Raw genomic sequence first — 23,203 nt, 5'->3', positions numbered from 1 at the left:
ACTGCCACAAACCTGAACAGATAATAATTCTCTTTTGTTCACAACAAAAGGACTCACATGAGTATTTCTGGTACTAGGGCCCTGTGGGCTCTTTGACCTCTTCACTGTTGTTGATAGCATAATTAAGCATTGATCTGCTGCTTATTATTCATGCTCTGAAGGCCACTGAGGTGAACAGCTTTGAGAATTATGAATGTTGCTTCATGGGAAACAGAAAACAGGGATGTGGATAGTCCTGTTCAAACTGGCCAGGTTTATTTTGTCAGCCCTGTGGTGATCCTGTAGGTTTGTTGGTTATAGATTAGCCAATCATAACACCTATAAAACAGGCAAAGTAGAAGTAACTGAAGTACTTACTGAATGAATGAAGTATGGGATGATATTCCTGTTGAGAAAAGCATTTCTTTTTGGTGATTTCACCAGTGAGGGTATGGAATCAGTTCTCTACATTCATTACAGTCTAGATGAGTGAACATGATGCAAAACACCCTGCAGGTTTAGGAGGAATTTCTTAATGTTTTCATTGTCTGTCTCTCCTCAGGGAGTTTGATCCAGGATACATTGAGGAGTTTGGTACTTGGTGTCCCTCCGTCCCTGCTTTTCCTCCTCCTTCACCTCCTCCTCTTGCTTCTCTGTCACCACCACCAACACCACAACAGCAACCCGAACATAAACCACCATCATTCCACCACAACAAACCATGTTCAACAGGGGGAGTCCAATTACGCATCAAGAACAGGTAGGAGACAGGGACGCATTTGTGGGTTAGTACAGGAACTGATGTCAAATCAGGGACAGTTTTACTGAGGTCATCACCTAGAATGTCCTATCTTTGCTTCCTATGTGTTTGTGCATGTTTGTGGTTGTGTGCACTTGTGTGTGTTATAGTCAGAGGATTTTTTTGTGTCCCTTTGTGTGTCTGTGACTCTGGGTTCAAACTCAGATCAACAGAACACAGAAGGGAAAACCATGGAGTCTGCTCAGATTTGCTCCCTACTGCTGATTGTGACTATGTGGCCATCGTGAAACAGTCTTACTACAAGAACATCAGCAAAGAAACTGACCTTTCTGTATAGTTATTATAGGTTGTTTTAATGCCTATCACTGGGTCTGAATCTGAAAATAACATTACTCTACAAACAACAAATAAACTTTTGCTGAGAATGAATTTAGGAGACTCACAGCCTGAGGTAAGAAACTGTTCTGCACTCCGGTGGTAGGATTAGAGTTCAGCATCAGAACAACGTTTTTCACTTCATCTTACATAACCACGAGTAGCAAACAACTGTATTTGAACAAAAGCAAAACTGTATGAAAAAGACATTACATCTTTCTTTTACCTGCCCAAATGACAAATGCTCATGCTAGTCAGAGTCCTGCACGCTGCAGTGGTGCTCTATCACGTTTGTTCCCATGGGACCGCCAGAATCAAAGTGGAAAGTTCTTCACAGCAGTCATTTTTTAAAATTTCAGGCTTCTATCTTTGTGCTCTTATCATAAGAGTCCATGATAAGGGGCATGTTAATATGTTGTGAGCATCATAGTTTTTTACCTTGACCTGATTAGTTTGGAAACTTTGTATTTAAAGACACTAGTTGTTCTTTTTTTTCCTTCATCTTATTGTAGATGAAGATACATTCAGCAGAACCTACCAACCAAATGGCTTTATGTTAAACACGGAATAGATACAATGATAAATATGTACAACATATTGCTTGTTTCAAACGTGTCTCAAACATTTTAGAGGTAGTATACTGAACTGATGATTGATTAAAGAAAATAAAATCAAAAGTTAAATGTTGAGGATGATTATGCTACTGTATTCTGTGAATACTGCACATTCTTGAGCCTGCAGATAGTTGTTCAGTTCAGCTTCATCAGCCTCCTGCTCTGTAAGACCTGATGTGGTTCGGATGTGCGACCAGACCACATATCATCTCTGAGCTGCTGCTCCACATTTACCCTCCACTCTGCGTACAGCTGAGGGACTGATGTTTGGCAGAGTGAGAGTGGGAGGGGCCGGAAACATGCATCCGCCACGTGCACTTGTTTCTCTGCTGTGCTATTGGCTGTTGGTGTGGCGTTTTCAAGGTAGAGGAAAAACTGTATTGAAAATAACCCAACTGTATCGAAAAGAAATGTAATAAATTTATCATTGTTATTGTGGAAAATTTTAGCGTGAAAATGATCGAGATCATTTCATCACCTCGCCCTAGCTGACAGTCCAGGACAGAGCTGGCCCTCCTAACCAGTTTGTTTAGTCTCTTCCTGTCCTTGTTAGTGCTGCTACCTCCAGACCACTGCATAAAGGAGCACTGATGTCACCACAGTGTCATAAAATGTTCAAATTATTTTCCTCTGCACCCCAAAGGACCCCAGTCTCCTCAGCAAATGAAGGTGACTTTGGTCGTTCTTGTACAGGGCGTCCATGTTGTCCAGTCCAGTTCACTGTCTTTATTCCTGTTCCCCTCACACACATCCAACAATGGTTGTGTGATCTGAGAACTTTTGAAGATGGCAGTTCACAGTATTATGTGTGAAGTCTGATGTGTAGAGGGTGAAAAGGAAGGGAGAAAGAACCGTACCCTGAGGGACTCCCGTACTGAACAAACAGGTCAACTGCTAGCTAGCTAACGTTGCACCACAGAACACCACCTCTGCACTCGGGCACACAGTTCTCTGGGAGCCGTCCTCCTCCGGTCGGCGACCCGCTTGCTCCACTCCAAATAGGGGGACCCCCTGGACCAGAGCCCTCGTCCGCCCGTGGACGAGGGCTCCGAGCGGGATTCATGCTGGGGCTCCTTCCACCCCGAGCCTACAGCTCTCAAACAAGTATGTGTCTCTGTCCGTGAGCCAGAAGCTGGCGGCCCGGGACTCTCACCAGGAGACACCACCTATTACTGTGGCCACAGACACCATGCCCCCATTGACAGACACCACAGCCTTCCCTCCACTCATGGCTAGCTGCCCTTCAGCAGGTGGATGTCCAGCACAGGGCCTCCGCAGTCCCGCTCCTCATCCCAGTGCAAGCGGCTCGTCAGCCAACCTGGCGCACGGCGTACAGCATGCTAATATTCCCAAACCCACACCAGCTGCTGTGCACACAACTGATTGATGTCCCTCAGGTCCTTGCTCCTATTCAGCCACCTCTGACCACCATATCCACAACACCGGACTTGGACGTCATAGTCTCAACAACACTTCACCCATCCCTGTAATCATTACACTTCATCAGCACATCAGACACCGCCATACCCACTTTGTGAACTTTAATAACCTCAGACCACTCACAGAACAGTCGACCTCTCCAGTCAACAAGGCACCTGTCACCATCAACATGGCACTTTTTAATGTTTGCTCTCTTTTAAATAGAACTTTTTTAATGAACGATGTCATTTTAGACAATAAGTTAGACTGTCTTCTTCTAACTGAGACATGGCTTGGCGCTGGGAAACCAGAACAATTAAATAACATGCCAAAAAATGTCTTGAGAGTTGGGTGGAATTGTAGAGTTGGGTCTGTAGGATTGTCACTACCAGTGCTCTGTTTCAATACATTACCCTGTAATTTGATCCAATTTCACTATATGAATAATGAGCTGCTTCAACCATACAAAGGTTGATCATGCTTCAACTTTCACAAGGGAATATTACAAAAAGAAACAAATGAAAAAACTTGTGATTGAAAATCTTGCTTATATTGACATCATCCACAAACATTTTCTCCTCATGATGGTAAAAAACAATTTTAGGCATATAGCCCATTAACCCCATTGCTCACACTTCTGATGCTGATAGGAGTCCATGTATCTTATCACCAGTATCCACTAGTCAATCACTTGTAATCTACAGTGGCTACCTGGGTCAATACTTTTTGCCGTCTGTCACTCTCTTACAGTGTTGTGTGTATAAACTCAAACTCAACAACAGACCCTAACATAAAACATGAAGAATATATACATATATGTATATATGTATGAAAATCTGAAGTTTAGCAAAAAATAAATATAAATATAAATCAATGAAAATAAAAAGGAAGTATTGTGCTAATAGTGTGCAAGATATGTAGTGGTGTTGAATGTATTTTTAGTGCTTTTTTGTGTCTAGTGTGTGGATGGCCGATGGCCGCTGTTTTGATGCCCTCTGCAGAGCTTTTTAGAAAGACACCATCAGCTCCCTCTCTCTGTCATTCCTCCTGAGCACTGTGAGGAAGTAGAGTCTCTCTTAATGGTGGTAGCAGTGTTGGCAGACCAGGAGAGGTCCTCAGAGATGAGGATTCCCAGGAATTTGAAGGTCCCTACCCTCTCCACCCCATTTATGCAGAGCGGGGCCGGGACGACGTTGCATTTCCTCCTGAAGTCCGCGATGATCTCTTTGGTTTTTGTGGTGCTCAGTGAGAGGTTGTTCACCGAACACCAAGCTGCCAGGCGCTTTATCTCATCTCTGTGTGCCATCTCATCTCCTCCTGAGATGAGCCCCACAACTGTTGTGTCATTAGCAAATTTGATGAAGATGTTTGACAAATGGGCTGGTGTGCAGTCGTAGGTGTGCTGGGAGTAGAGCACTGGGCTCAGCACGCAGCCCTGAGGCATACCGGTGCTTAGGGTGATAGAGGAGGAGATGTGGGGGCCAAGTCTGACTCGCTGAAGTCGATTGGTGAGAAAGTCCTTGACCCAGGCACAGATGGAGGAGGAGAGGCCCGAGTCCAGACGTTTATGGATTAAGAAGTCGTCTGGTAGCTGTCTGGATGTTCCAGGTGAATCAGTGCTGTGTTAGTTGTGATGGCGATTGCATCCTCCATGGACCCGTTTGCTCTGTAAGCATGTAGAGTCCTGCACGGGTCTTATTTTGCAAATCTGCACCTGCCCGTACCCGCCATACTTAAAACCGCATCCAACCCGCACCCGAAGGCAAATTAGACAGACGCAATTTTTTAAAAATGAAAGTAAGACAGCGTGGGGAATGGGATTTCTGGAAGGGCACAAGCATGCATGGATGAGCTCATATGAAATATAATGCTTATCATTTGAAATGAAGGCATGTTTTTGTAGATATGTCGCTAATGATGAGGCACGCTTGCTTTGATGTGATGCAGGACCAGTTTCTCAAAGCATTTCATGATCACCGGTGTCAGTGCTATTGGCCTGTAGTTACCCGTCTGGCCTGTAGTTACCAAGTCTATAAATACTGACACTGTGTGACAGCCAGTTTCATCCTAATATGGAGACCAGGTTTGTGTAAACACTCACTCTGTGCATGTAATTCTGATTTAACCGACTTTTGGGGACACATTTCAAACTACAGAGTTAATGGGGGACAGACAATGGCGGGACCGACTAACTGTCCCTAGGTGAGGTAAAGCTGATTTTGTTCAGGGGCTGATTAATGCATAATGTCAGTTAGGGTCCTCACAAGTACAGCAAGTGTACGTGTACTGAAAATGATGGCCTCAGGAGGGTGCTAGTGTGACTACACACATTCACTCGTGTTGATTTTTCTTGTGACCTGTTGCCCACGATTTTCATTAAAGTCTATGAAACTGTAGAGTCTGAAAAAAATGTTGTTGATTCCTGGAAAGATCACAGATGGAGGATATAATTTTTCTTAGGAAAGGTGACTAAGCAAATAGTACTGAAAGTTTAAGTGTTCTGCTTAACAACAAAATGTTTGCAGGTGGAAGTAACGCCAGAGTGACGAAAATGTACTCCACTCCACTGTCTCATAAAGTCAGATAAACAAGTAGAATGACTCTATTCTCCCAGATCCCTTGGGCTCTGGGTGGTTATCAGATATCACTGAGGAGAGAGGCGGGGTTAGAGGGGAGGGGCAACGCTTGTGTCTTATTGGTCCAAAAACAGGAAGAGGGCCATCACAGCCCCCTGAGGCTGGGTGGTAATCTGGAGAGGATAGACTGACTGATTTCTAAACACACACCGTCTCTTTCTCCTTTTCCCCCCCCTGTATCCTTTTTTGTTCCTCTTTCCTCTCCTCCTCCTTTCTTTTCCTGTCTTACTCCTCTCCCTCCTCTATTCCCTGTTCCCTCGTTTCATCTCCTCACCACTCCCTCTTTCATTTCCTTTCATTTCGTTTCCTTTCCTTTCAGTCTGCCTCTCCTCTTTTCTTTTCAGATGTTTCTTTCGTTGAATAATTTTTTCCTAAACGGCATCACATTATCACGTAATTGCACAGAGCACACACACACAAGCACAATACAAACAAACTCTCCTGTACGCACACACACACACACACACACACACACACACACACACACACACACACACACACACACACACACACACACACACACACACACACACAAACACACTCACAGTTAAGAGACAAAAGTGCAGTCTAGTGTCTGGTCTAGTGTCCCTGTAAATACAGCCTCAGTCAGTCAGTTAATGGCTAAGTAAGGCATGGGCATTGTACCTATATATTATCTGCCCTTGAGGTCTAATATTCAAATGCTTGTTGTGTTGTTTTCTATGATGAGGTGTTTGATGGACTGTGTAGCATACTGCTGACGGCAAGATGGCCGCATGCTAGATAAGCTGATGTGCTGCTGGATCAACATGCTGTAAGCTTCGAGTCATAGCCCTGACCCCAAAAATGAGAATATTTCTTCTTTAATATGCAAATGGAAAATGCACACAACACAGCTGGATGGAAAAAATTGGAATAACCTCCTACTGTATATAAAACCTCCTAGATGACAGCACACTAGAAAGAAGTTTCTGGAGTCCTTGAGGGGTTCCAGGAGTCCTTCAGGAGGTACTAATTGTCCTTGAGTGGTCCATGAGTAAGACAACTAGTAACACTGTGTGGAGGATTGATGCTGCTGCTTGTTATATGCAGTTTGATAAAAACAGCAATGTTGATCAGAACTGTCGACCAGACACCAGGACTACTAGTAATACAAATGCTCTCCGTTCCCTCATATAGAGTATATGAGTATATGCATACACATGCATTGAATACAGTTTTGACACACCCCAAACACCCCACAAGCTTCACAAATATGTTATTGATGCATTTTTTTAAACTGGCATGCACATGCGCACACACACACACACACACACACACACACACACACACACACACACACACACACACACACACTTGGACAAACGCACACAGTTAAGATTTATGTACTTTGGTCCACCTATCTCTCTCTCTCTCCAATTTTGGTTTCCGCTTAGATCAAACAGATTACTCTTATGGGCTGAAGGAAGTTTCCCACGGCAACAGATAAGGTCTTGTTCAGAGAGACACACCCTGCACACATAGACACACACACTGTTGCTCACAATCACACTCGGCTCAGTTTATAGTTCCACATGTCTCACAACTCCACCAATCCCGTTCAGTTTTGATCCAGAGGCAAATTAAGAAAAAATGGTCATCTCTGTCATTAAAGAGTGAGAGCATTGTCACTGTGTTTATATCATGGGCTGTCAGCTAACAAGCTATTTACCAGTTAATCCTGTTGTCAGCTGGGTTATGTTGACAGTATAGTCAGGACAGGTCTCAAACCTGGTGACTCAGCTATCAGCAAGACTTGTGAGATGCTAAATGCTCCCAGACACGGTTGGTCAGCAAATAGCTCCAAGGCTTACTGTTTACATTTCTGTGTCTACTGTTTTTTGTCAGTCAGAAAGCCTTGGAGTTGGAAAGGTGGATTTGCCCTCTTTGGATGGAGCCAGGCTTGCTGTTTTCTCTCTGCCTCCAATGTTTGTAAAGATAATGTAATAATGTGTTGGCCAGTGAAGACCTCCCAAAATTTCAGTCTTCCTTTTTACCTTCCACAAGCACACGGATAGGGAGGTTATCTGTAAAGATAAAGTTTGAGATTAAAAAAGAACATGCATTTTAAGCTTTGCGGTATCTTTAAGGTACCATTGGTTAAGAGTTAGCTTTTAGCCTACATTAGCTTAGCTTCACCTTAGCAGGCCTGAAGTTTAGAGTTCTTCTGTTAGTGGTGTTAAGGTCGGGAGTTTTTGCAGTCCATGGTGAGGTTCCAACAGTTCTGGAACAAGTTATATCGGTCCTTGACAAGTTCCAAAACTCCTTGAAAATGTTTTCTAGGTAGAGGTTCCTAAACATACACAGATACACACAGTCCTGGATAACAGTGAGATCTGCAGGTTATTATTTAAGGGATAATGTATAGAATGTATGTGTATATATCTGGAAAATAAGTCCCGACAGGACGAACCAGACCCCAACATGAAGTGATAATGACCGCTGTTCTATACATTATCCTGCTTATTACACGGCTACTAGCCAACTCGAAAAAAAAACAAAAAAAACCTTCACACAGTGTGCCTTTTTACAATTTATTTGTTACCGTTCATAGTGTTTTTCAGCGGAGAGCTCAGCCTTTTGCCAAGACTTGAAATCACTGTATTTTCCAAAAAATATGAAGTACGCTACAGATCAGCTGATGTCACTTAGCATTCTACAGCATTAAGAAGAGCCGTAGTAACTGCAGTTATTGAGGGTGTGTTCATCAACATGAACAGAACACACCTGCACCCGTTTGCGTGTGTGTGTGTGTGTGTGTGTGTTTGCTGTATCGTGTTACGCTACAAGTATAATATTGAATGTTAAAATAAACCATATTCTGGTTGGGGTTGGTAGAGACTTGACAGCTGATTCAAACACTACAAAGGAAGAAGAGTTATTTGTCGTACCATCATTCATTTCTCTCTTTGGTCTCAGACACTTCTGATGACATTCATGACACGATTCCCAGGAATTCTGCTGTTAGAGCTGTGAATCATGGATACAGGTTGTAACACTAGGAGTAGCTTCTGTGTCTGATGTGAGAGGTTGATCACAGAGCTGCACACTTTCCTGCATTTTCAGAAATAAACCAAAAATTTTAGTGTACATTAACTGATATGAATTTGGATCAGTTGCACATTAACCAAGCTGAGTATTCTCTGACTATATATAAGACTTATGTTCTTGAGTAGTGGTCATTGAGAAGTTAGTCCAGAGGTCTTGAAATAATACTTGCACAGGTTCCAGTGTCCCAGAAGAGATTACAGTAATCCTTGAGGATGCCCAGTCCTTGAGTTGATTCTAGGGTTCCCTGAGAACCTACCAGATGTCTTCAAAGAGCTTTCAGGAGTTTCTTGAAGAGATATTGTGTTGCTTGGGGGAGCAAAACGTCGGGGGATTAGCAGTCACTAGAATGTGTTATTTTAAAGTAAGAAATCAGAAAGAACACAATTTATTACATTTTTAACTATCCAGTAATGACCAGTATTTCCTAACCCACGTCAATACAGCTGGTCTTGGTTTTGGACTTCATTCCTTCTAACAGTGGTAATCTAACAGTCAATAATAGTCAGCTCATTGTTCACTGTAGCACCACATGCTGCATCATGAGATGTCTTTCTCCCTGCAGCTTCGAAATCCATTTCTGCTGCGATGTGCTCAATAATCCACTGTTTTCATCACGTCTCTGTCTCCTTGTTTATCTGTCCTCCCTCTTCGTCCTCATCCACACTCCTCCTCCTCCTCGCTGTTCTTTTCCTCCCCCCTTCCTCTCTCACTTTTGCACTTGTTATAACTTCTTCTTTACCTCTTACTCACCCCTCAAGTTACTCTCCAGTTATTTTCATTTTGCAGTTGTTGGAGATGGCTTTCTACTATCAGTTTTTTTCAGTTGTTCCATTCTTCAGTATCTTCTCCCTGACGACTATCTCCCTCCATCCTCCCTCCCTGTCTTGCTGCACATTCTCTCTATCTTTCACGCATCCTCCCTCTAGTCCTCCCTCCCCCCTCTCTCTCTCTCTCTCTCTCTCTCTCTCTCTCTCTCTCTCTCTCTCTTCTCAGACTCTTAGTGTCTCTCACTCACAAACCATATCAACAGCTTCTACCCGAACTTAGCTGGGACAAGGATGTTTACTTTATGCTTTTATCGTACGGTGGACAAATGATGCTTAATTGCTTCATTTACTTAACGAGCTCAGGGGCCAGGGAGCAGAGCAACTCAATTCGACCAGACAGTCGGGACTGGAAGTGGAGCAAAGAGGCAGATCAGACGGTGGAAAGGTGGGATCAGGATAGGCGAGTTTTTCTGATGGAGTTTTAATGGACAAGAGGAGTAGATTCATGTAGGAGACACAAGAAGAGGACGGTTGTGTTGGTCTAGGTTGAAACTTTTTTCAAAGAAGGTGCAGCAGACAGGGTACTGCAACATTAGAGACATATCTGACATAGAGAGAGGGTGTTAATTTGTGTTAGTTTTGTGTAGATGCAGATCAGATGTGCGTAGGAGAGGACAGGAGGTTAAAAAGAAAAAAGTACAGCAAAAGGTATACGTGAGGTAGAATAGACTGATATGGCCGACAGTGCAAGAGGTGCAGTGAAGTACGGTAGAATAATTTACTAGAACAGAACAGAATAATAGAATAGAAGATTTTATTGAAGGATAAATACATTTGGAAATATTCTTGTACAGAGGAAAGCGTGTAAAAGAAAGGATTCTGTATGAAACATAGAAAGTCATTTTTTTTAGAGCTTTGTAGAAGGAGACGCATCAAACAAACAGCTCAAAATAGTGAAGAGTAAAGGAAGCAGACATATAACTTGATTACTTGATCTTTTAAGACAGGAAGAGTCCAGCTAAGAAGAAATTAGTAGAAACTAGAATAAAGTAGACTTTGTGTCAAGGCCATGGAGCTGCTGGAGGCATTTTACCGCAGGAGGCTCCGGAAGAAGCAGAAGAAAGCAGAGCTGGGCCGGTCGGATGGGGCACTGTGCCGGTCGCCATCAGAGGCCAGTGTCAACAGCCTAGCAACCGGCCTCATCTCCAAAGTCCTTAGGTTCACCTCCAGGTAAAACAGATTGCATGTTTTGTATATTTTGGCAGAAATATGGGAACTGCATGCGTTTATCACTGAGACTGGGCTGTTTTGCTTCCTTATGGTGGAAGTCCATGGTGTTCATGTCCCAATTAAGACTCTTTTGAGTCGAAACATGTCTATGATTTAATGAAAGATTTTCACGTCTGTGAGAGAGGTTATCACCCACATTCATTTGTTTGTTGGTTGGTTTGTTGGTTTGTAGGTTAGTTGTTTGTTTGTTGGTTGGTTTGTTGGTTTGTAGGTTAGTTGTTTGTTTGTTGGTTGGTTTGTTGGTTTGTAGGTTAGTTGTTTGTTTGTTGGTTGGTTGTTTTGTTGGTTTATTTGCTGGTTAGATGGTTTTTTGGTTTGTTTGTCTGTTTGTTTGTTGGTTAGTTGGTTGGTTCATTGGTTAGTTGGTTTGTTTGTCAGTTAGTTGGTGGGTATATCGGTTAGTTGGTTTGATGGTTTATCAGCAGTATTACACAGAAACTATGGAACAGATTTCCATGCAACTTTGATGGAGGGTGGGAATAGACCCCATTAACCCTCGGTACACATCCTAACATATCCAGGATTTTTTCTGCAAGATAGGGTGTTTATTGACATTTCTGTTAATTTCCCAGGCATTACTACATGAAAAATCAGACTGGGGAAGTGTTTGGCCTTGGTGGGGGTATGCGCTCTACTGACTGTCGTTGTAGTACTAATTGTGAATTATTTTCAATGTGCCACCTTGTCTGACTGCCAACCAATATGCCAATGGTCACTATTTTCACTTTTACTTGACCCTTGGCCAGTCCATCACTCCCCTTATTTTCTTTATTCTAATATTTCTTATTTCTTAGAAATAGTTTGAGGTGCTTCCTGTAACCCATTAAATTGATCGAACTGGGTGTTATTCTTATTGGAGAAATGAAGTCTCAAAAACCTTATTGCAGATGTAATGTTTTAATCCTTAGACTTTCATCAGGTAAACCACATCTTACTTTGGGACTGGACTTGTCATTACTAAGGACTTGACTTGGCGGAAAAAGTACATCGAACTTGCTTGAGACTTGGACAAGACAGACTTGAGTCTCTGATGTAGTCAGGTTACACAATTAGAGCTGGATTTGAAACTAAAACTAAATCATACCAGACTGCGCTAAAGCCAGTCCCCTGAGACTATACTAGTGCACCAGCGATGATATCATGTCCAGGAATTTCAGCCACGTCCTGCAGCTACCCAGAGTCCTGTGCTTCAGAGGCATGCAGCCTTTCATGTCCCTGTCTCCTGATAACTCAGATACAATCTTTTCCTGTTTATCTTTATGGATAAATACAGAGCAGCTGAACATGTCAAATATGACAAGGATGAGGAGAGATTATCGAGCTGCCGTGCTATTAAACCTTTCTTTTGTAATCGATAAGATAACGCATTCAAAAATAATGATGATGTCAAAAAGATAAATAAGCATGTTGAATTTACCAATACAACTGGTGAGCATTGAGGAAATTGGATTGCATTAATAGCAAAGCGCATCAAAACTGTTATAAAATATTAAGTTCACGGAACTTCTTTTGTGAATTTGGTTGCAACTATCATTTTTTGGGAGTTTGAAGTTGAAACTATTTCGGAATTTTTTTTGATAGAGGGCAAGGGAGAGGCAGAGATATAAATCTGACTCACCTTCTGCCTGAGACCATACAGCTGTCTGTGTGTGTGTGTGTGTGTGTGTGTGTGTGGTGTTATCATGGGAGTATAATATTCAGTGTCAAAATGACCAATTTTCTGGTTCATACTCTAATAATAGAGGCAGAATGCAAGAGGGAAAAAAAAATTTGGCACCACAAGAGCTACTGGAGCTCACTTTCTTGTGCACAACTGTCATTTTCTGGATTCAGACAGCTGTAACAGATTCACATTCGGTCTCTCAAGGCCTGCTTCACTGTATCAAGTTAACAAAGTCACTGATAACTTGGTGAGCTAAAAAAAATTATGACCAACCACTACTATTACTAAAATAAGATAAGGTAACAACAAGACAAATTTACTACTTGTACCCTGCAAATGGAACATTTCAGAATGGACAAGCTTTCTCTGGTTTTGACTCTCCCCACCAAAGACTTTTTCTCAAATATCAGTTGAGGTAACAGAAATGACAGAGAGCTGTAAATGGTAGCGGACCAGATGTGTTAAATTTTATTGCTGCTGCTGCTGATAAATTATGCTCTCTTTGTGTTTTACTCCCACAGACGCACTGAAACAGCAACTCGTCCTCACTCATGGCATTCGACAAAGCTCAGTGAAGGTCAGCCAGAAGTGGACCCAGGAGCAATGGACTCAATGTGCAGTGCCTGGCACCACAGCTACCACTCAAGGTCAGTGTTCAAAACAGCTCTGACAATAAACATCCACAAGCTCTTGTTCCTGATTTGTTATTCTTTGGATCAATTGTTCAGTTACCAGTCGCCAGTTGGCAGCTGTGTAGCCAGAATGTTGCTACCAAAGGGAAATAATTTCAATCTAAAAATAATGCATAATAAAGAAAATAAACCACCAGGAACATTTAGTGTGCAACCCACCTTGACATCATTCAATGGATTTTGGACTACCATTTGAACCCCTCAAATTTGGCATTATGGCTGTCTCCATCTTTGGTTTTGGAGCTAGAAGTGACATATTTGGACAAGCATGGGAGCTGGGGAGGATATTGATTGGATCTGACTGAAACTCCCAGGATAATGTTAATCAGAAGATAGACACACCCTAAAGCATACTCTGCTTTATCATCTATTTCACTATAATCCATAGGACCATAGTATAGTAAAGCTGCCCCCTTCTAGCCATTAGAATGCATGTGCAGAATGCAAAGACATTCAGACATACAGTTCACAGCTTTGGGATTGCTTTACTCTGCATATGCATATTTTTTGTTGTGTGTATTGCTGTGGCCACTGTGCCACATGGCTCAGTTGTCTCCCTGGACCTCCTGAATATTTGCATTTAATCACCCATACATTCCTGGCAGCTTAACTTAATTGAGAAAAGTCAATAATAATCAACTCTTGTTTTTGATCTCCTGAACTATGCACAGTTCATCATGTGTATACCCGTATGGACAGATATTGATAATTATGAAATGCAAATCTTTAGCAGATTTTCTTACTTTAAGAGCTCAGCTGTCCACCCATCAAAGACAGTAATCACGGGAGAAGCTTGTGACCAGCAGAGTGATTTATAAACTGACTACTTCCATGTTGTATTGCTGAGCGCTAGTAGTTGGACATAAGAGATAATAACACTGTCATAACACAAGGCTGGTTACACAATGATGTCTTTTATGATCGGCACAGGATCATGTGGATTTGTCTTTGTGGTCTTTCAGAACTATCTGAAAAGACAGTATGCTGCCTGGATTTTTGGTTTACTGCACTCCCCAGTCAGTCAGTCGCTCACAGGGTCAAAGCTCATGTTTTGAGAGAAACATGTTCCAACGTCTCATGTCTTATCTCTGACAGACACCAGTCTTCACTCTTGACACTCTTGTCTCAGCTCCCAGGTTGAAAACTAATATGAATTTCACTCTTCTTGACTTCTAATTATTATAGTAATAATTACGGTTTACATGATTATTGATGAGTTTATATGATTTTAGCTGTTTTTAATGTCTCCTTGCCAGGTGACAAAAACACACCTGTACTGCCTTAGAAATGAGGACACACAAGTAAAATACACCATCCGAGTTTTCTGAGGAATTGATGGACAATCGTGGTTACTGTCACACTGCACAAAGCAGTTTATCTCTCTATAAAAGCAAGGAATGTGTGTGTGTGTGTGTGTGTGTGTGTGCCTAGCATTGTCAACCATAGCCACATGCGCACCAGAGCCAATCACTGCAGAGCTCACTTCCACGACACACCTCAAGAAACAAGCAGATTTATACCTGTAGCGGTGCGAGCTGGACCGGGATTTTGCCGGTTGTTCGGTCCCGTTCTGTGCATCTAAACTGACTGTTGTGGATTAATGAGACTAAACGAGTCCGGACAGAGTCAGTTCGGGTCTGAGGAGATACGGAGATGCGCCGACAACAAACTGGAATCTGAATCTGTGGGTGTTCGTGTGTAGCTAGCTGCTAGCCCACCCCCACACGGCCCACCTCCTGACTAGGCCGACGTGCCGGCCTGTCCAAAACTGGATTTATGATAAATAATGTCCGTTACACTTTTTCGCGAGTATTGCCGTCACGTTTGCTTTGTGTCTGGTGCAGGAAGAAACAGTAAAAACGGCCTTTTGAAAGTGTCCACAAGCTGCAAGTATTTAGGTGACAGAGGTGTGGAGACAAATCAATATGAGGAGCTGCAATCTGTTTGTTACATGACGTGACCTTCCTATTTCTGTGTGGTATGATTTCATTCTGAGGTGTCAAAAACTTGTTGAATTGATCCTAATTGTGAATTTAGAATAAAATAGATTGAGCCTTCCTTATTGATTATTGAACACAAATGTACAATCTCTCCCCTCGACCATGACATGTACTTCTTTCTCTTTGAGGATCAGTTAATCAATTGATCCCTCCAGGAGTCTGAGTCTGTACCTGGTTGCCCCCTGGATTGGCTCTGCCCCTCATCCTGAACTCCAGGGGTCACAGATTATATCCAGGTGTAGAAATATGTGTACACACAAAATAGGAAACATCCCTACACAGTCTTTTCATCAGATTTATAGAACCACACGTGTCTTTTTGTGTACATCTATGACCAGCCCCACAATTTACTATTAATGGCTCTAAACATGCCCCAGATTACCTGGTTTGCATGTAGCAGGAGAGAATTTAGTTTCGAATTGAAAAAAGGTTAAGGAAGAGGAAGCACATTTCACAGACTGTCAATTTGAAGACATTATTGTTCAGACTGACAGACTAAAAAAGAGTATATTTTGGGACTTAGGTTCTGGCTTTTGCAACAAAATGAAGCAATGGGATTGTCAGAAAGTGACAGAGGCAGTGAATGCCATGAGTTCGGAGCAAGGAACTTTGGAGGAGTTGAAAAAAAGTGGTCTGATTTCAAACCAGAGGCCAACGCACTTCTGCTCACAGTCACACTGTCCAAGTTACTGTAGGAGGAGAGGGAATCCCTGAGCTTTTTCTGCTCGATGAGCAGTCATCATCATGTGCCAGATCGTCAGTACAGTCCCTAGAAACTCAATCTAGCCTGAATTATTGAGGTGTTTGCAGATTAAGTATCTGAAGTGATAGAGTAAGCATTTTGTCATCCTCAAATAGATAACAGCCTTGTTAAAGTGTTGTGCTTGTTATGTTCTGTGTAAAGCAGAGCTGCTGGTCAGCAGACTTATGTCATTTAGAAGAAGTGACATCACTGAAGCGTGAATAAAAGCCTCTGACGTGGCTGTGTGTGTTGAGTGGACTCACTGACGTCAGTGTCTGCATGGAAGGGCATTCCTGATGCACTTCCCCCCTCACCTCTGGGTTTCCCATGACAACAGCCCCACACACACACACACACACACACACACACACACACACACACACACACACACAGACACACACACAGACACACACATTATCTGGCTGTGTCCTATTAGTAAAGTTGGGATCTGAATGAAAAGTTTTTTGTAACATTTATGTTGACTAGAGCTGGAATTAAGAAACAGACGACACAGACGGAAAGTAAAACAGAAGTGGATAGTACAGCTGACAGAAGGAGAACAAAAGTTAGAAGTTAGGTCTAGAAAAGTTACTGAGCAAAATGCAGACAGACACAGACGGAGGCTGTTCTCTTTTCCACAGCAGTAATTGCATTGTGTTCGGTTGAAGGACTTGGTGGGTCAAATTATGACGTAAACGCATGGGCACACACACACACACACACACACACACACACACACACACACACACACACACACACACACACACACACACACACACACACACACACACACACACATTTCAGTGTGTTTCATTTTCAAGAGAGGTCAAAGCAGATTCACTTTCCAAAGAAAGTACGTAATATAAACAAACAGAGACATAAGTGTGGGATAACAAAATAGACAAAATAGATAAAAAATAAAAGATTGTTAAAAAATGTACAGTTTGTCCAAATTCTGCAGAGATTCAAGGGTGGTGATGGGTATGAGTGCAAGAGTGCAAGTGTCAGTTTTCTGGTTGTAATTCAACACACTAGTCTCATGTCTGAACAAACACCAAGTTGGACTTAAATATTTTCAGTTTGATGTCAAGTGAAACAGACTGAACACTTTGATGCCCGAGTCTACAGTGCCCACATGATAACATAATACACGATGATTTTAAATCTAGAGATACATAGTATGCTATACGTGTACGCTTAAACTACACACGTTCATAGAGGTTACCTACCTCTAAGCAACTCCACATAATATAGCTGGTGTGAAGGCAGATATACTCATTCTAAATATTGGATGCAGGTAGATATAACAATACTATATGAGGAGCAAATTGGCAGAATGAGTTTAAACAAACTTACCGGTGTGGAAGGATGGACTCACACAAATGAACAAAGGGACCTGAACAAGGCAAACCTGGCTCTTATAAGGTCTCCCTCACTAACATGTGCACAGTCTGGTGAATCTCTCCATCCACTCTCAGTCTCACTGGTGTGAGATTTTTTTTTAAATGTCAAGGCTGCAGCTGCAAAGAGTTAAATACAAAGTAAGATATAGTAAAGTGCACCTCTTCTTCTGCCTTCCTAAAAGCACTGTAAAAAATGAATCATCATCAATTATCATCGTTAAAGCGCAACAACAATTCAGTCATCCTAATGGACTATGAAACGCTGTGAATGAGCCAGTTTTCATTTGTTTAAGATTAGTATCTATAAATAATTTCTAGAAAAGAAGAAGAAAAACCTCATCCAACCACAAGTCCCAGTTTAATGTCCTGCCATTCCAAACCTTGTGCATTGTCAGATCTAATAATACAGGCAGGAGAGTAATCTGAGGAATGATATAATTGATGAGAAATTGTATTAGGAGATTCACTGTTGTTTTCACGACTGTCCTAATTAAGATATTGACAACAAAAAATGTTATAAGATGATGAAGCCTGTGTGAGAACAGAAAACACTCTTTATTGGTAACATTACATTCAAACTTCCTCATCCCCCACAGTGTGCCTTTTCCATGTGAAGCAACAATTGTAATTATTTTGGTGATGCAATGACTTTTCATCCAACAATGTGAAGTTTGACATTCCGGCTCAATACGCGTTTAAATTTTAAAAACTTTGAAAATACCCACAAAATCAACAGTACATGCTGCAGTTTTGAAACTTTCACCAAACTGTAGCCCCAATACTGCTGAAACTTTAGTCCGCTTAAACTCATTACAAATTATGAAGTCCATCACTCAGTTTTCAAAAACTGTAAAACTTATAAAACCTCCTCCCACAATTTTTGCTCAATTCTTGCTCAGACTTGCTAGAGAGCATCTTCAGACCGTCCTCCACAAAACTTGTTTCTCGGATTTTTGATTTATCAAAAATTAAGCCCACAGTGCATCAACATGTTTGACTGTAAACAGTACTGTAAACATATACTATCAAATTCTTGCTAAATGCATTTTCAATCTTCCTGAAAAAAAAAGAGAATATTTTGGAGTCATGGTTGATGAAGTTTGGCAAATATCAGAATTTTATCTCAAAAACTGACTTTTTGAGAACATTTTGAATTCTGCTCTCACGGGAACAACTGGAGTCAATGTAAGAGTGGAATTTTTAAACATCGGATTTTCTCTTATGAAGCAAAACACTTAGAGTTAAAAACTAATCACTAACATTTCAATGTTGTCAAGATGCAAATTATGTATTATCAGATTTTTGTTCAGGTAACAGAATTTCTGACATTTTGACCATTTTTGAAATCTGCCTTGACAACAGCTGCCTGGACAGTGACTCCCTGAGTCAGTTATTCACTTATGGAGCAAATCAATCATTTTAAAAACAAATTCCCAACATCTCCATGCTGCAACATGTGTATTTTCAGATTTTTGTCTTGATAACTGAATTTTTTACAGTGGTTTCCAATCTGCCTGCACAACAGTGAATGGCTTACTCAGTTTGTTGAAGTCACTGTTGCGTTGCCACTTGCCAGTTAGCTCAGAGTGATAGATGACAGTCTTTGGTTCCAGAAGTTGTGAGTTCAAGCCTCAAGTGGTCCAAAATGAACATTGTTTCAACTGTCTTGTTCTCCTGTTTGTTGCTCAGAATTGCCTAAATTTGCCAAAAATAGCCCGGACCCGACCCATCGCTGCGCAGCATCAATAACTCTTATTTTTCTTTCAGTGCATCGACCACCGACCTGTCTGGTGGCTTTGACTCTGGCGATACCTACCTGAGGAAGAGTCCAGACCAGTACAGCTCGAGGGGCAGCATGGAGAGCCTGGACCCTCCTCTGTCCTCCCAGCTTCACTCCAGAGCTCAGCACCACCACACACTGGGCCACCACTCCCACAGCAGACCTCACACTACCTATTCCTCCTGCCATCAACTATCCTCTGCCAGGTCCATACAGACAGACACTTTTACATTTACATTTAGGGCATTTAGCAGACACTTTTGTCCGAAGCATCTTGCAGTAAGTCATACATACTGTACATTCATACACTGATGGCAGTGGCTGCCATGTAAGGTGCCAACTAGCACATCAGGTTCAAGGACATGCAGACCAGGGCAATCGAACCAGCCACCTTCTAATAACCAGATGTTAGCTCTACACTTGAGCCACAGCCCCCAAAACTGTGTGAATGAAGAAGTTTAGCATGTGTTTGACCTACAGTAGCAAAACCCAAAGACTGCTTCATCAGAAACTCCAACAACTCAAACATTTTCTCATTTACATGCTGTACCCTGTTTATTGAACAGATGTAGGAACATGTAAAAAAGACACATTGTGGTTAGAGCAGCAGTTAGCTGAAGCTGTTTGTCGACCAACAGCTGCTGCTCAGCATCTGGACTGACTTTTCATCATAATAGGGTTGCCAGTTTTTAGCCGTGTCCTATATGTACTGTGCTACAGTGAAAGCTACTGAAACCTAAACAGTGTTGCCCATGTTCCCCAATGTATCCATGAGGAGCCTTATTTAGTACTATAAAAACTGAAATGGTACCTCCATATGCATTATGAACTGTTGTGTTTTTGAAAGTATCATAGTCAGCTAAATCTTTCCCATATGTAAATATCTCGATGCCATGATCTCAAATTGAATATCGTCTCGTATTCCAGGTCCTCCAACAGCATCGACCACCTCCACAGCAAACGAGACTCTGCCTACTCCTCCTTCTCCACCAGCTCCAGCATCCCAGAGTACCTTGCCTCTACTCCCTCCTTCAGCCAAGAGCGCTCCTATTCGCTGGAGACCGTCTCTCAAAGAGGAGGAGGAGGTGGCGAGACGCAGCAAGCTGACATACGTCTATCCCAAGAGCATGAGCTGAGCTCCACCTCCACCATGTTTCTGCGAAATAGTGATTCCAGAGGTGGGGGAGGGGCTAGGCTCGGCCAAATCCGAGATCTGCAAGGTAAAGTCTCTGTTTAAAGAGTGGTTTTAATTCAAGTAATTTTGATTTAATGACACATTGTTTTACTCCGTACTATCGGTTGCATTTTCAGTGGGCGGAGTCTGTTACCGCGGCAGCAACAGCACCAGCAGCAGTAGCAGTGGCAGCAGCGGTGGCATGCCAACTACAAATAGACACAGTGTGGGTCCAATATGGGGCCCGGCAGCCAGCCGCAGCTCCTACGAGAGCTTGAAGGGGGCACCAGCTCCACCGAGGCGCAGCGACAGCTATGCTGCCATCAGGAACCATGAGAGACCAAATTCTTGGTCCAGTCTGGAGCATGCCCGGTCACTAAGGTGAGAAGGATCTTTCAAATCAAGATGAATATTTTTACTCTGATCCAAAAATAGATGATGTTAATGATGAGTACAATCTACTCACAAAGTCTTCACATCAGTCTAGCTTGTGTTTCGAGATGTGATTTACCTTCCTATGAACTTGAAGACAAGTAGACTTGTTAACTAAATGGGTAAAAACTACTTTCAGATTATTTGTTCTCTTGTTTGATGTATTCAGCAGATATCGTTCTTAACAGCTGTTTATCCGATTACAAAGGTGTGGAGTTGGATACCTGTTGTATGTAGAATATTAGTGAGGAAAACCCAAGTGTAACATACATGGTAGGAAGGAGGACTGCAAAGATCCTGTGTACTTTTGGAAAAGGAAATGTCACTTGAACTAATCTAATTTTGTCCAATCTAATGTTTTTTACTCAGGTGTCTGCAGAAAGGTTCTTGGCAGCACTCCAGTGGCCCTGTGGCCTCAGGTGCAGGTATATTTTAATTCTATATTTTCTATATTTTACAAAATATAGGGATAGAACATGATCCAAATCAACATTTTAGTTCTCCTCCATCAGTTAAAAGTGTAGCAAGGCATTCCTAAAAAGCCCAAAGTATATCAATAGTGAAAAAATAGCACACCTCTCTTTTTTTTTTTTTTAACAAGTTTTTCACTAAAGATCCTCTTGATGACAATTAGAAATTGAAATCGAAAAAGCACTACCTTTTGAAGACTTTTGAATGGAAGCAGCTATAATGCAAGCACTTTCTCATTCTGATTCTGATTCTGATTTTCTTGCTTTTCTGATTCTTTTGCTTTTCTGATTGTATTTATTGTTGTAAATCCATTCATTTGAAAACTGTTATCAGGCAGTTGTGAGGATATTCAGAACAACCTCTGCTCAACCTCCTCTGTCCCTACTGTTCCAGCTAAGGCCTCATACAGTGCTGAGGGTCAGCTCCACACAGTGATAGAGAAGAGTCCAGAGAGCAGCCCCACCACAAAGCCCCGGCAGGTTGGAGGCCTTCCCCAGACTCCTTCTCCTACTACACCCTCCTCTGAACTTGTAGGCCCAGCCCACCAGTCAGGCCGGTTCATTCTACCCACAGGCAAGTACCCTGTTCCCCAGCCTGAACCCCACTATGCACAGATACCCAGCACTAGCCCCATGCCAGGCTCCTCTGGAATTTACCCCGCCCTGGCCAAGGAGAGCATCCGACAGCAGCACCAGGGGGCGCACAGCATCAGATCAAGAGACGACGGAGTTGCAGAAGGGCAGAGGGATAGACGAATGTCAGCTACAGAAAATGGATACCAAATTAACACTTCTTCAACATCTGCCCCTGCACAGCTGACGACTCAATCATACGAGACAGAGAGGTAATTTTAATCTGATATTTCAACTAACGACAGTTTTAGAGTGTCTACCAAGCAGGTGTAAAAAGGTTGTAGTCATAGTAAGGTGGAGTTGTCTATGTGTCAAGATGTTGAGGGGCGTCCCAGATGCTCAGGCTGACGTCCAACACTACAAACACATGATTAAATGAGCAGTTTATTCTACCCTGTCAAACAGCCTCCTTCCTTAACTAGACACACAGATAACTCCTTCCACATACTGTAGTCAGTGATCAATGGATTTATTGAGCACCACTGCTTTATATTGACAGCATGAGAACAGACTAAAACTGCTGTGAAGAAAGACGATAAAAGCAATGTTGAGCATAATAAGCCTCATTAATGTACATTTAGCATTGTATAATCTTTGACCTCATGAAGTCTATTTTTACGTATATGGCTAATAAATTAGCTAGCTGAAATCCATTAGCGTGTCAAGTTACTCGTTTGGAACAAAACATGGTCTAAGAGAGTCATCTACACACAATACAAATGTCAAAGCAAATGTAGGCTTCTCATTAAAGGGATAGTTTGTGTTTTTTGAAGTGGGGTCATATAAAGTACATATAGAACCTCCGTATCCCTACGCATTAGCGCAACTGGGTGGGCGAGCGGGCGAAATACAGTGCGAGGCCCAGTTGCTGGACGAGAGGTTTACTTTAAATAAAAACGTAACTTAACAATTTCAGACAAAGCCCAGTTGCGCTAATGCGCACGGATACGGAGGTTATACGGTTGAGAAAATGTAGTGCCAAAAGAAAGGGCGATCTGACGGTGATGTACAGCAGTGGGAATTTTCTCTATACAACGTACACTTGAACTGTTATAGATTTTTTAAGGTGAGCCTTGTTTTAGGTGGTTTATTTTGCTTTTTCTCTGGACCCCGTTCACTGCAGTACAAAGCTGAGCATCTGGGCTGGAGCGGCTCTCTACTTCTCCAAACTTTATATGACCCCACTTCAAAAAACACAAACTATCCCTTTAACACTGTACTTACAGACAATGCTTCTTGAAGTAATTCCAACAGAGGATGGATGTAGATTTTTCAAATTGGCCCTTATTGCTGATTCAGACTTCT

At 42.2% G+C, this 23,203-nt stretch overlaps 1 protein-coding gene across 3 annotated transcripts in view; it reads left to right on the top strand.

Annotated features, from left to right (window-relative positions):
- Positions 1 to 23,203, top strand: part of shroom3 (shroom family member 3) — a 74,397-nt gene that overhangs the window by 31,013 nt on the left and 20,181 nt on the right. Inside the window, exons 3-9 of one of the 3 annotated variants that reach the window (XM_037117485.1) lie at positions 542 to 739; positions 13,094 to 13,219; positions 19,177 to 19,395; positions 20,117 to 20,409; positions 20,501 to 20,744; positions 21,165 to 21,214; positions 21,660 to 22,110. In XM_037117485.1, the coding sequence (XP_036973380.1) occupies positions 542 to 739; positions 13,094 to 13,219; positions 19,177 to 19,395; positions 20,117 to 20,409; positions 20,501 to 20,744; positions 21,165 to 21,214; positions 21,660 to 22,110 (1,581 nt within the window). Of the gene's footprint in view, positions 1 to 541; positions 740 to 9,952; positions 10,850 to 13,093; positions 13,220 to 19,176; positions 19,396 to 20,116; positions 20,410 to 20,500; positions 20,745 to 21,164; positions 21,221 to 21,659; positions 22,111 to 23,203 lie in introns of those variants that run through there. The other 2 variants (XM_037117484.1, XM_037117486.1) reach the window with 2 other exon arrangements.

Source organism: Acanthopagrus latus, chromosome 12, assembly GCF_904848185.1.
Source record: "Acanthopagrus latus isolate v.2019 chromosome 12, fAcaLat1.1, whole genome shotgun sequence".
Taxonomy (NCBI): Eukaryota; Metazoa; Chordata; class Actinopteri; order Spariformes; family Sparidae; genus Acanthopagrus; species Acanthopagrus latus.
The sequence above is the reverse complement of the archived record's forward strand: the minus strand, read 5'-3'. Positions and strand labels throughout refer to the sequence as shown.